The sequence below is a fragment of the Bos javanicus genome, chromosome 10 (genome assembly GCF_032452875.1).
Source record: "Bos javanicus breed banteng chromosome 10, ARS-OSU_banteng_1.0, whole genome shotgun sequence".
Taxonomy (NCBI): domain Eukaryota; kingdom Metazoa; phylum Chordata; class Mammalia; order Artiodactyla; family Bovidae; genus Bos; species Bos javanicus.
In genome coordinates, this window is record NC_083877.1 from 50,120,378 (window position 1) to 50,134,638 (window position 14,261).

The 14,261-nt window shown below is 36.5% G+C and overlaps 1 protein-coding gene and 1 non-coding gene across 5 annotated transcripts in view; one reads left to right on the forward strand and one right to left on the reverse strand.

Moving 5' to 3' along the window:
- Positions 1 to 14,261, forward strand: part of BNIP2 (BCL2 interacting protein 2) — a 50,570-nt gene that overhangs the window by 15,808 nt on the left and 20,501 nt on the right. For 2 of the 4 annotated variants that reach the window (XM_061431131.1, XM_061431134.1), the window contains 4 exons: positions 806 to 892; positions 1,016 to 1,114; positions 1,851 to 1,886; positions 4,421 to 4,468. In XM_061431131.1, coding sequence (XP_061287115.1) covers positions 806 to 892; positions 1,016 to 1,114; positions 1,851 to 1,886; positions 4,421 to 4,468 — 270 coding nt within the window. Of the gene's footprint in view, positions 1 to 805; positions 893 to 1,015; positions 1,115 to 1,850; positions 1,887 to 4,420; positions 4,473 to 14,261 lie in introns of those variants that run through there. The other 2 variants (XM_061431132.1, XM_061431133.1) reach the window with 2 other exon arrangements.
- Positions 11,845 to 11,971, reverse strand: LOC133256302 (small nucleolar RNA SNORA19). The gene has a single exon (XR_009739175.1). It is a non-coding gene; the product is annotated as a small nucleolar RNA SNORA19 (small nucleolar RNA).

A 14,261-nucleotide genomic window follows, 5' to 3' on the forward strand; every position in this document is an offset into this window, starting at 1 on the left:
AGGTTTCTCTTCATACATGAACATGACATTGGCTGGTTCATGTAATTTTTTAGTGTTTAATGATTATGATAAGTGTAAACTATAACAATAAAACAGCAGTTTTTATTTCATCATTTTAAGTTTTCTGGGATAATGCATTTAACTTTCAATCAGAATTTTAGACTTGGTGTTGGCAGTGGTGGTTTAGTCACTAAGTCGTGTCAGACTCTTGCGACCCCATGGGCTGTAGCCCACCAGGCTCCTCTGTCCATGAGATTCTCCAGGCAAGAATACTGGAGTGGGTTGCCATTTCCTTCTCCATTTAGACTCCATAAGAATACATTAGATCTGATTCATGTTGCCTGTTCCCTAGGTGATTTCCCCTCTCATCTTTCTGCCTGCCCAGTGCCTTTCATGTTGTTGAAGAAATCAGTAACAGTTTCCCCTCCATTCCTGAGAAATGAAAAGAGCTTACTTTTATATTCATCATTGACCTCTACCCCTGACTGACAGAGTCCTGAAGACAAGTTGTATACTAGGAGACATTTAATAACAGGCTACACTGTGAAAATAAATATGAATGAAGTAGAATTAATTTCATGGCAGTGGGAAGGGCCATTTCAATTTAGGAGTGCTTTTTGTTTTATCTTTTGTTGTCTTTAGTAATATATCTAAATGACAGCTCTTGAATGAGGGTTTTTTTGGTGTTTTTTTTTTTTTCAGTTTTTTGTATAGACTTGCACAAACTTATTGATGACTTAGCTTTTCTTCTAGCATTAGAATTTGTAGAGTTTTTTCCAAACTTTTTTTTTTTTTTTAACTCCAGGTTACGGAAAAACCTAAAATCTCTAATCATTGTACATCCCTCTTGGTTTATAAGAACACTTCTGGCTGTTACAAGACCATTTATTAGGTAATTTTCTGAGAGCCATTAACTCAAAAAAAAAAAAAAAATCTACAAACTCTTTGTATGAATGTTTTGTCAGTTCTGTTGGTCAAAAATATTAAGGTATTTATCTTTATTTTTTTTCTATAGCTCAAAATTCAGCCAAAAAATTAGATACGTCTTTAATTTGGCAGAACTAGCAGAGCTTGTCCCCATGGAATATGTTGGAATACCAGAATGCATAAAACAGTATGTTGTGTTTTATTTATTTCATTGTATTTGGATCTTTATATTTTGATATACAAGAGGTAAATATTTCGGCACCTATTCTTTCTCCCTTCATATATTATAAATATTTTGTAACTGCTCTTTTTTTTATAATGAAGAAAAGGGGGAAGAAGACATTTTTTAACACCTTCCTTTTAAGTCACCATTTTCTTTGGGGTATCAGTTGAAGTAGGAGAAATTGTTTCTGGTTTGGTTCATTTATAATTTTAAAGACTAGTGACAGTCTAAGAGATGATTCTTGATTGGTCAGTACTAAAGCACATTCTCCACACCTGAACATGCTGCTCTTTAAATTTAAGTAAGCTCATTATGGCATCAAATAATCATATTACTAGGGAAATAAAATATATTTATATCAGCCTAACCTTGATACTTTTCAGTGGCTGTAATTTGTTCTGTTTACCAAATTTACTTATGTAACTTATAGAAGGACTTAGCAGAAGGCTGTTAACATAAATACTTGAGTATCACAGTGCTATAATGTAGAAAAATGTTTCTTTGTTCTAATAATCTGAGGTTTTAGTTTGTTGAATATATCAACACCACGTTTCTTACGTCAGTTCTGACTTTCTATATAGTGTATTAAGTATTTTTGCATTTGCCTACAAACTTGAGTTTGTTGTTAGAGTCTTTTTTTCTTAATTTTTGTTCATCTTCATAACATGTATATTTACTAAAATAACTCTTCCCCACCAAGGTATGAAGAAGAAAAGTTAAAAAAGAAAAAGAAAAGGTATATGCACACCTTGACTGGGTTGCATCTAGACTAGTCCATTTGCATTGCACAGACTAACTCTTCCTTATCGGTTGGTTAGCTTGTAGACAAAGATAACAGCATGTGTAAATATAAATATACCCCAGGACCCATATATGCAGTGAATCCAAAGTTCGTGCTGCTGAGTGTGGCTTGGATTCTCTCTACATAGAAAATAAAGGCCAGTTAGAAAATAAAGGCCACTTAATAATGCCAGTTAGTAAATAAAGACCACGTCTCCTTCCTCCTTTTGGTATAAATAACAGATGGTAAATTCCTAAGAATGCTTTTTGAAATATCAATTACTTATAATACCTTACCAATTTGTGCTTTTGAAATATTTATGTTCTTTTTTAATATATCAGATTTCCCCCCTGGGGTTGATAATTATATTTACAATGCAGATATTCTTTGGCTAACCAACATTGATTTCCTTGTATGCTTAAACAATGGCCTGCTAACTAGTCAAATTCTCCATGTGATAAAATACCTAAAAGTTCAATGTACCATTTGATAGTTAAACACTCTGCTTTCCATCTTTAATTTAATTTTGAATACTTCCGCTTTGAGCATAACAGACTGTCATCTGTTAATATGTTAGCATAGAAGATGAAAGGCAAGGGTATAAATTAGTACTATTTTATATAGTAATTTAGAAAAGTACAGGATTTAGATCTGACTTGTTAATGGATTTTTAAAATATTGACAATTAAATCAGCAAAACAGATTCATACAATCTTTCAAAAGAGTTAAGGCGTGAGATTTATTTATTATTTGGACCACTGTGAGGAATTAAAGCTGAAATATTCTTAACTTCACATTTAACTTCAAACACATTTTGGTTCTGTTGATGAGCAAGAATTCAGTTGACCACATGATCAAATCATAGCTTTACATTTCTATATGACAGTTTACAGCTAAACATTTTTAGATAGAGATAAGAACAATGATTTTAGATCTTGCTCATTTCTCACTCCTCTCAGGGCATTGGTGTGTACTTGCCAGACAACTGGCTGAAATATAGTCTGTAATTATAGAATATTTTGAAGGCAGCTGCTTCATAGATTTCAAGATGATTGCCTTTGTGGATGAAATCTGCTGTGTTGTATCTTTTTACAAAATTCTTAGTTAAGTAACTTAGGCACCAGAAAAAAAATGGAATTGTACTTTTTATTTAAATGTATTGTTTGAAACTTACAAATACTCTTTTTATCTTGACTTTTTTTTTAACTTTTGTTTTATTTAACCTTAAATAGAATCATTACATATATCTTTCAGGCACTTCTTAGTTTTTGTACAAAGTTTCTTTAGCCTTGAAAAATAATCCTTGTCAGCTTGAAAATGGCAACATTCAAGTTTAAAAATAGAAGGGCATGTTTTTAATATCAAATTAACAGAAGCTACCTGTGGGGAACTTACTCAAGGTAAAATCTCTATAATGAGTACTGGTGATAGGAAGATTCAGAGCTAAGTGTGCTTAAATATAGCAGTTTTAGATGTTGGTTTCAAACAACTCAGTGTAAGTGTAGCCAGATAGATGTTGACTGTTAAAATGTTTGAACAGAGTTTTAAAATAAAGCAATTATGAAATTAGTTCATAGTGATATTTCAGATGTTGAAAAGATTGATGTATATATTGCATGCCTTATCAAGAATATGTACCTTTCAAATTTTTGATACCAGTATAACTAATATTTTTAAATGTTGTTAATCTGGCTTTACCACAGGACAAGGCTTTGGTCATAGTAATAGAAACAAGTGTGAAAAGTATCTTCATATATCATACCAAGATGTTTTAAACTCCATCAGTGATTCAAAGTACTACAAATAAAAATATACAAATATAATAGTTATAAATTGTTGTACATTATCTGTGAAGGGTTGTCTGTAAGTTTCTTGTGGTTAATTACATAATTCTCCTAATTTTTAATCTACATCTAGATATTTCTGATTATTAAATTCTGTGACTTCTTACTATCAAGATAAATGAAAAGCATTCAAATTCTTAGTGTACCAGTAAAATTCTGGAGAATAATTATGGCATCCATAAATATGTACTTTCATCACTGAACTTAAAAATACAAATTGATCAGTTGGTGGCAGTTGTGGCATTTAAATATATCAGTTAACAAAATAGTTTTTGACAAGTTATTTTTCCTGCCACTCAGATCACTTAGCTCCCTGCCCCAGCCATGTTACAGTTCAACATCTTAATATGCCTGTTGTAATTTGAACTTCTAATAAAATTTATGTGCATTTGTATATGAAGTATCTTATACTTCTTAGGAAAAAAACAGCAGCAGCAGTCACATTCTTGCCAGTGTCCTCTTGGCTTTAAAAGTTATCTTTTCCTGGTTGGGAGAATGTTTGGTAACCTTTTTACTATGTCTGCTTCTTTGCAAAGCTTTGTTTTTAACAGAATAATAATCTATGGTAAAATTTGTCATTATTTTTAAAAAGAAAATTGATCATTTGCTGATAACTTATTATCTGTATTATTTTTCATTAAACAGAGTTGATCAAGAGCTTAATGGAAAACAAGATGAACCGAAAAATGAACAGTAAGTTTGGCATCTAGTCCAAACACAACTGAAGAATGTGCTGATGAAGCAGTGCTTTTTTGCATTTATAATGCATTTATTGGTCCTGATTTTTATGTAACCTGTTACAGAATTGACTTGACTTTTTCTTAATGGACTTTTGTATAAGGGACTGTTCACTGCTGTATTGGTTTGCAGATCTCTTGAATTTAGTTCTTTACTAGCTAATTATATTGTAATCATTTTATACTTTATATTGCTAAATAGCAGAGAACCACACTTTATATAAAGCAATTTTTGCATTTGTTTGTTAAATGATGCATTTTCTTCAGTAAAATATTTATATGCCTAAATGGAAAAAGGAAAGAGATAATATATATTTTTATGTTTTTGAGCAATATTTTTTAATGTATACCTTTCTTGTGGACAAATATGCAGGTAAATAAGACCATGATTTTTTTTAAAGTGCATGTTAGAAGTTTTGTTTTTGTAAATGGTTAAATATACTTCCTGGGTCACTTCGAAAATATGCTTATAAGGTGAGGGACAGTTAAACTGGTTTTCATGAATATTCAAAGGTCGTGTACATAATCTAAGTAGTACCATTCTGAACATTTTTCTCACTTAACATTTATTGTTTCTTAATTCAGACACAAATACAAGTATATTGCACACTTTTTTTTTTAAAGACAAATCAAAAAGCCATTTCTAGAATTAGAGAATTTAAAGAGGTTAAGAATTGGAGTTTGTGTGTATATATGTATATTTTGGACATTTTATCTTGTGGCCAAAAGTCAAAACTTCATAAAAATGTTAGGTTTGTTCACTAATGTGAAATAAGCTGTGTGTCCAGGATATCACTCTTATGAATTTGTGTGAGTGCAGTGTAATAGTTAGAGAATGTGATGAGTTACTCGCTGTCACGTCTTCTCTTTAGAAAACAGGGCTGCTTTTTTAACTGCGTTCAATGTGGGCACTTTACCAAAACACTTTCCTATCAGGTGTTCGACCTAGTTAGGTGTGGTGTGTTTTCACATTTTCTGTTAAATTGTGTTGACAGTACTGTAAACTAAGTTATTTTGTAAGTCTTAGAGCATCATCATACTGTGGTGTTGCGGATGACTCATTTGGTATAAGCATATAAAGTCCTTGTTTAATTTGGTAAGTACCTTGACTCTACATTGAAATTGTACTTATGCCCCCAGGTAGAACTTAATTACACACAAAATCATCCAGAAGCAACAGATTGGTCTAATATATTTGTGGGACTCATATATTTGGTGAACTCAGTACTTGTCTAATTTAAGGGTCATACCATACTCCAGACCTTCACATAAGGTAATTTATATGAAAAGAGTAGTGAAATTGAGAAGAATGAGAGGTAAACTTTCAAACTTTATTCTATCCTAGATTGGCTTTTATCATTACTGTTCTCAGTATAAACTTTTCTATTACAGAAGAGAATTTCCTTTACTCTTTGTCCTCTCCACTCATAAACTTGACACGCTAACCCAAGTCCTATTTTGAGAGAGGCTGGAGGATTCCCAGGATGAGACTCTTCCCTCAGCAGCCCTCTGACTTGACTTGGATCCAGCAGTTGTAGGCAGATCCTGAACTATCGTCATTACAGTGACTAAAACCAAAACCATATTGCTTGCTCAGATCTTAGAAATAACTTTGTGTTGCAAATGCAAACTAACAATTTAGGCACAATAAATTCCTTCTGAATTTATTACGTGAGAATTATGAATAAAGGATCATACTGAATTTATTTGTGATTAAAGTGTATATTTGTAGAGTGCTTTAAGTGATTTTTTTTCATCTGAAAAGTAGTTTCAAACTGGGCTGAGCTTTTTAATAAGTGACTTTTCTCCCCACTTGGTACCCAGTTCTTCAGTTTCAACCTGTTACTGTTTATTGACTTTTGCTTTCACAAGCATTGTTCCTGACTATAGATACAACTTGTTGCAAAAGTGGTGCATATTCCTACTCTTTTTTTTTGAAGGAGAGGTAGCCTATATTCTATTAGAACATTAAAATTCTGAGGGAATGTGATATAAGCAAAGGGGTGTGCTATCAATCACTACATTTAAAAGAATACCTGTTCTAACCTATACCTTAATGGAATCTGGTCCAGGGACATGCCCCATAATGTTTCATAACTATGAGACTGAAGATCATAAAACGTAGGCTAGAGGAAAAGTATTTATTAAATTGTTATTTATAAATAGTAATGTGACTATGTGACATTTTCCCTGTATCATTTAATTTTAATTTTCCATTACTGATTAAGATAAATAGAATTGTGTTTTATCTTTCTGCTGGGATCATGGATTTAACTTAATTTGATGCTTCTGTCACTATTTTTTGTTGTGTTTGAGTTTGGAGTGTCTCTTTTTTTAGTCAGAAGTTTCTCATAAAGTAATTTGTGTTTCTTCTTGGACATATTCCTTATTAGCACCAAGGGTAATCAATATATTGATCCCACAATTTAAGCTTAATAGTCTTTTTAACTGGGGGTGGGGGGATATGTAAAGAAATATAATTCTAAGTAGGGCCTAGGGATAAAGTTAGTTGTTATCTAAGATGCCACTGAATGTGTCCTTGTTAAGGGAAGTACTATATATGGCAGCTGTTGGTAGCATTTTTTGTATCAAGCAGGAATTTACAGAATATTGCAGGCTACATACAGAATACATGAATAAGGAGACTGGAGTGAAGTGTGCAAAGGCTGGTAATACCTCCAATGAGAATGTATATTTCCTTCTGCTTTCTTTCTTTGTCTCTTCATACAGAAGCAAGTTTAAATAGGGAATGTTGGCAATTACAATGCTCAGGTTAAAATGTAGGGTTATGGGATAGGTTACTTTTGACATTTCATGGCTGGTAAACATTTAATGTATTGTTCCAAAATGGACATCGTTATTTAGTAACTATACTGAATATTGAAATTTGCTGATTGACAGGTTTATATAGGTAGCTAGACTGTCTTTCAGCTGCAATTCCAGAACTTAAAAAGGTAAGGAATCTGCTTTTTTGATAGAGCCTTCTTGTAAATGACTCTGTTACTCTGGCTGTTGTCATGGGAGTGCTCAGGGAATTTGAAAGTGTTTGAATTAATACAGAAGTGGCTTTTTAGATTTCTTCAGTTGACAGGTAAATTAGCATTAGGATTATCAAGTAGAACAGTCCAGTTTCCTAATGAGATTGGAAAGGTTGTATATAAGGTGACAGTAGTTTCATCCTTTGCCCCATGTTATATGTGGAGAATTGCTAACATTGCTTAATCAGGAGGAGGAGGAGATGGACTGAAAATAGATAGATATGGCTACCCCATTCTGTTTTTACATGCCTTATGTTTTTTCTTATCCTGTATAGACATTTGAGAAATGGATCACAGATCGCAGAAGGGTGGGATATCTAGAAGAACTAACGCACTTAAAAGTTAGACCAAGTACTCTGTTGGGAATAGGGATTGTGGAATTTGAGTTGCTGGCAGAAAGTTAAGGACTTAGACTTGCATGCTTGCATGAGAAGGTCAGCTGGGTAAGAGAAGTGGGAGATTATTAGTGTTGTAATAGTAAAGAAGAATTACATGGGGAAGCCTTTCACCCTTCTCTTCCTACCCCAAGATTCTGAATAAATTAGACCCAGATCAGTGATGAGTCCTAGTAATGTAACTTTCCTTTGAAGTTGTAAATGGTAATTGAAACTAATGTGTTGACCGGCAAGGAGTGACACTAAAATTTGAAGAGAACTGTTACTTTGCTGCAGCTATATATGGTAAATCTACCTAATTTCTTATGTTTTGAGAACTACTTTAAAAATGCTATGGAAAGTCTACATAAAGCACTTAATACATCATACAACAGAAGAAAATCAAAGGTTTAGTGCTTTCATGTTACTAAAGAATTATTATCTCTTTCAGATAGCTAGTTCTGTTTTATAAGACATTCTGCAAGAGGTTAAAACATTTGCATTTTGAAATTTTGATACATTTTCACATTCAATTTAGCTAGGGAGGAACTTGGAAAGTAATGTTAATTAGCTACTCCACTGCACTTTTTGTATTTGAATTTTCTAAAGTTATGCCCCTTAAACAGTTTTATTTACGTAAACTAGCTAGTAAATATTTGTGATGTTCAGGGCACTGACTTGCACAGACTTTGGGGCACATGGAACACAATTCAGAATTTGTTAGACACTAACGCACTTTGATAAGTGTATTCCAAGAATTCAAACATTTTTCTTACTCTAAGTTCACATGCTGTCATTTAGACACAGTTAACGTACTGTGATCATGTTACCACTATTCACGTAACATTGTGTAGCCCAGTGCTCTCCTTTTACAGTGAGAGAGATTCACTTCCAAAAACTGTGTGTGCAAGCTGTTGATGTGGTTGGTCCCTGTTAAAAATACTAGGGTTGGTCTTGATTTATTGATACTAAGATGTAATATTTTCTTTGACTTGTTAGGAATACAATAACTTGTGTCCTGATTTGTTGCACACCATATTTTTGCAACATTAATGAATTTAAATAAATTAATTGTAAAGTTTGTTTTTGACTCATCACATTTTTCTGTGTCCCATTTCACTACAGAATTTTTACAAAGTTTATCTTGCAAGCTTTTCAAATAGTTTTAGACCTTTACTCTCGTTTCTGTACTTTGGGTGCTGCTTCCTATTCAGAGGGGTAAAGAATTCATCCTGCTTTAATTTTAAACATTATCTTAAGGATAATCACACTTTGTATTTCATAGTTTGGAATTAGTTCAGTCATGGGGAATCCACAGTGACATCAGTTCACTAAGTGGCTGAAAACAGCACAAATAATAACCTGTTGACTCTGTGGACCTGCTCAGAGGTTCCAAATGGTAGCACTTGTTTTGCATTTACTCCTCTAATCACTGTTCAGCTGCTTAACGGCAAACAGCTGTGCATGTTCCAGCTTCCTTTGTTCCACAGTTAGGATACCACTTGAGATTACACAATGCGAATCTATATTTAAGTATTTGTCTTGTATTAGGCACTGGCACCCCACCCCAGTACTCTTGCCTGGAAAATCCCATGGATGGAGGAGCCTGTTAGGCTGCAGTCCATGGGGTCGCTAAGAGTCGAGCACGACTGAGCGACTTCACTTTCACGCATTGGAGAAAGAAATGGCAACCCACTCCAGTGTTCTTGCCTGGAAAATCCCAGAGACGGGGGAGCCTGATGGGCTGCCATCTATGGGGTCGCACAGAGTCGGACACGTCTGAAGCGACTTAGCAGCAGCAGCAGGCACAAGTTTTAAATACAGATTCTCCCAAATCAAAATACTATATGGTTCACAAACCAAGCGCTTGCTGTGTTAATTGCGCACTGTTTTGAATTATTGCTGTAAACTTAAGAGTTTGTCTTCAGTTTACAGGGTCTTTAACAGTATTACGCTAAACACGCTGCAGGCATAAAATGGGACTGCCTTAGATTTTCTAATAGTGTGTCTAATAGTGAAGGACAACCTGTAAAGTTATAATTCTTATTCATTATGTAGTGGACCTGGTGAGTTACTCGGGATCTAAGTGGGGTGAGCGATGTAGGCTTGAAAACTGCGGCTCCACGCTCCTCTCTCCGCACCCCCGCCTTCTCAGGCGTGAGTGGATGGCGGGAGCGGGAAGGGGCGGGGCTTCTCGGCCCACCCCTGTGTTGTCACTTCCAGGTTCTGCGAGCGCTTCCGGGTCGTCGGCCCACCTCTGCGATCTCTGCTGCGGCGGGAGAGGTGGTCGGGGAAGTAGGTACCTTGGGCTGACCTTCTGACTGCGCCACTTCTGTCCGCTCCGAGGCGGGAAGCGCCTATTCCCCAGGTACTGGGTGAACCGGCCCGCACTCCCTGCCACTCTCCAGAGCAGGCGTTACGTCGACTGGGTCTTGTGGGAGGGCATTTTCGGCCTCGCCCGTTACCAGTTTCGATGCCTGAATGGTCCCGCGGCGCTCCCGGGATGGGAAGGAAAGGGAGGCGGCCAGGAGGCTTCTTGTCCACCGGGTGCCAAGTAAACAGTCCAGGGAACACAGGGGTTTGGGAGGAAGGTCCTCAGCCTAGCACCGTATTTTTAGCCAGGTGAATGTCTTAAAGCCTACAGGGGTGATTTCCCCACCCCAATATCGAGGGGTCGCCTTCTTGAAATGTCTCATTCTTGTGTCTTCGGTCACTTGAAGCCTGCTTTCAAACCCCTTGTGAATTCGTACTAGAATGAATTTAAACTGGATTGCTCAAGAAAGACTAGGACTGTCGGTTTACTTCCGAACGTGGAGCCTTCTACTTTTCTAAACTGCAAAATGGAGTAGTACTAAAATTATGTGGCTCAAACTACATCTAGAGGAATTGAACATATCACAAGCAATTTTTCGGAATCTAAGACTATTAAAGCAAGTAATTTTAACAAATATTTAAATAACTATTTGTAAAAGTATTTTTTGAGGTATAGTAGGCATATAACTACATGAGTTTCAGGTGTGCAACATGATTCGATGCTTGTACATACTGCAAAAGGATCACCCCAGTAAGTCTAGTTAGCATCCGTCACCAGGGTTGCAAAAAAGTTTTTTTATGAAGAATTAAGATCTGTCTTGGGAACTTTTAAATATGCAATACAATATTAACAACTCTAGTCATCATGCTGTACCTTATATCCCTGTGATGTATTTTATAATTTATAATTAAATTTTATTAATTTATAATTTTATGATTTATATTTTATAATTGGGAGTTTGTAGTTTCATCATGCTTTTCCCTTACCCCTAATCTTCTGTGAGCTTAATTTTCTTTTGTTTCTTGGTTTCCACATGTAAGTGAGACCATGTGGTATTTGTCTTGCTCTAATTTATTTGACTCGATGTAATTTATTTGACTTGGTGTAATGCTGTCAAAGCCCATTCACATTGTCTCAGATGGCAAGATTTCACTTTTCTAAGTGTCTGAATAATCATCCCATTATATATACCAAACCTTTTTTTATTGATTTATCCATGAATGGACATTTTGGTTGTTTCTGTGTCTTGACTGTTGTAAATAATGCTGCAGTGGAAGACTGTATATATTTTTTTGTGTTTGGTTTTTTTTAATTGGAATATAGTTGATATAGTTGTGTTAGTTTCAGGTGTACAGTAAATAGGTTATACATATATCTACTTTTTTTTAAGATTTCTTTTCTCATGTAGGTCATTACTGAATAGAGTTCCCTGTACTTTACAGCAGGTCGTTATTGTCAGTTTTTTTTACTTTTTTATTTTTTAGATTAAAAAGTTATATTTTCTATACAACAAATACTAAAACACCTGCAATGCTTTTTCATTTTTATTAACATGCAAAACCATCACAATGCAAAGAAATACAAAATGTAAGATGAGGCTATTGACTGTTGTCTGAAGATGACAGACAGTAATGGGTAAATTAGTTATGCTGCTCATTCATCTCCAGAGGTTTATTTAGCTCATCAGAAATATCTTTTCTCTTAATATAAAAAAAAGACAGTGAAATGTGCGCTGTTGTCAGTTTTACATAAATGGTGTGTACATGTCAGTCCTCGTCTCCCAGTATATCACTCCCTCATCCCCCTGGTAACCGCAGTTTGTTTTCTGCATCTGTGACTCTATTTCTGTTTCGAAGATAAGTTCATTTGTACCATTTTTGTAGATTCCACATAGAAGTGATATCACATGTTATGTGTCCGTGTCTCATTTACTTCACATAGTATGACAGTCTCTAGGTCCATCCATGTTGCTGCAGATGGCATTATTCTGCTCTTTTATGGCTGTGTAATATTCCATTGTATATACGTACCACATCTATATTTATGTTGCTTCCATATCTTGGCTCTGGTCCCTTGGTCCAAAAGGAACCAAAGAAAGGAGTGGCTACCCAGTCTGGTATTCTTGCCTGGAGAATTCCGTGGACAGAGAAGCCTGGCAGGCTACAGTCTATGGGGTGACAAAGAGTCAGACATGACTAAGAGTCTTGGCTATTGTAAGTAAATAATGCTGCAATGAACATTGTGTGCGTGCCTGCTCAGTTGTGTGACCCCATGGACTGTAGCCAGCCACACTCCTTTGGCCATGAGGTTGTCCAGGCAAGAATATTGGAGTGCATTGCCATTTCCTACTCCAGGGGATCTTCCCAACCCAGGGATCAAATGCACTTCTCTTGCGTCTCCTGCGTAAGGCAGGCAGATTCTTACCATTGCACCACCTGGGAAGCTCCAGTGAACACTAGGGTGCATAGGAGTGGGAGTGCTGGATCATATGGTCGTTCTGTATTTAGTTGTTTTTTTTTTAAGAAGCTCCACACTACTGTCCATAATGGGTACACTAATTACCTTCCCATCATCAGTGCAGGAGCATCTCCTTTTCTCCACACCTTGTCTAGCATTTATTGTTTCCAGATTCTTTTGCTGATAGCCATTCTGACTGGTGTGAAGTGATACCCCATTTCAGCTTTGATCTGCATTTTTCCAGTTTTAAGCATCTTTTCATGTGCTTCTTGGCCATCTGTCTGTCTGATTTGGCGCTGATGGTTTAGTTACTAAATCATGTCAGGCTCTTGCAACCCCGTGGATTGCAGCCTGCTTGGCTCCTTTGTCTATGGAATTTCCCGGGCAAGAATACTAGAGTGGGTTGCCGTTTTCTTCTCCAGGGGATCTTCCCAACCCAGGGATTGAACCCACGTCTCTTACTTATTGCAGGCAGTCTCCTGCATTGCACGTGGACTCTACCAGCTGAGCCACCAGGGAAGTCCTATTTGGAGAAACATCCATTTAGATCTGCCCATTTTTTTATTGGGTTGGTTGGGTTTTTTGATGTTGAGCTACATGAGCTGTTTGTGTATTTTGGAGATTAATCTCTCGTTGGTTGTTTCGTTTGCAAATATTTTCTTCCATTCTATGGGTTGTCTTTTAGTTTTGTTTATGGTTTTCTTGTATAAAAGCTTTTGAGTTTAATTAGGTCTCATTTGTTTGTTTTTGTTTTCATTGCTGTAGGGGGTGAACCCCAAAAGATATTGCTTCGATTTATGTCAAAGAGTGTTGTGCCTATGTTTTCCTTTAAGAGTTTTATAGTATGCAGTCTTAAGTTTAGGTCTTTAGGCTGAGGGTTTTTTTGTGTGTGTGTATGGTGTTTGAGAATATTCTGATGCCATTCTTTTACATGTAGCTGTCCAGTTTTCCCTGCACCACTTCCCCCCACCCCCCTTTTTTAGATTACTGTCATTTACATACTTACTGATTTTTGGTTGCATCGTCTCGATTGCGCTGGGCCTTCGTCGCTGCACAGACTCTATCTAGTTGTGGAGATTGGGGGCTGCGCTCTAGCTGCGGTGCACGGCCTCCTCGTTGCAGTGGCTTCTCTGGTTGGGAGCACAGGCTGTGGTGCACAGGCTTCAGCAGTTGCAGCACTTGGGCTCAGTACTTGTGCCCGAGCTTAGTTGCTCCCAATTATGTGGAATCTCCCCTGACCAGGGATCAAATGCATGTCTCCTGCATTGGAAGGTGGATTCCTATCCATTGCACTGCCAAGGAAGTCCCCCTCCCCCGCCCCGTTTTTTTTTTTAAGGATATTTGAGTGTTTGAAATCTTTTTTCTTTGTGGCCGCACTGGGCCTTTGTTGTGGCACACAGGCTACAGAGCATGCATGCTCAGTATTGGTGCAGGGGCTCTCTAGCTGCGGCTGCGTGGGCTTAGTTACTCCACAGCACGTGGGATCTTAGTTCCCCCATTAGGAGTCAAACCTCAGTCCGCTGCATTGGAAGGTAGATTCTTAACCACTGGACCACCAGGGAGGTA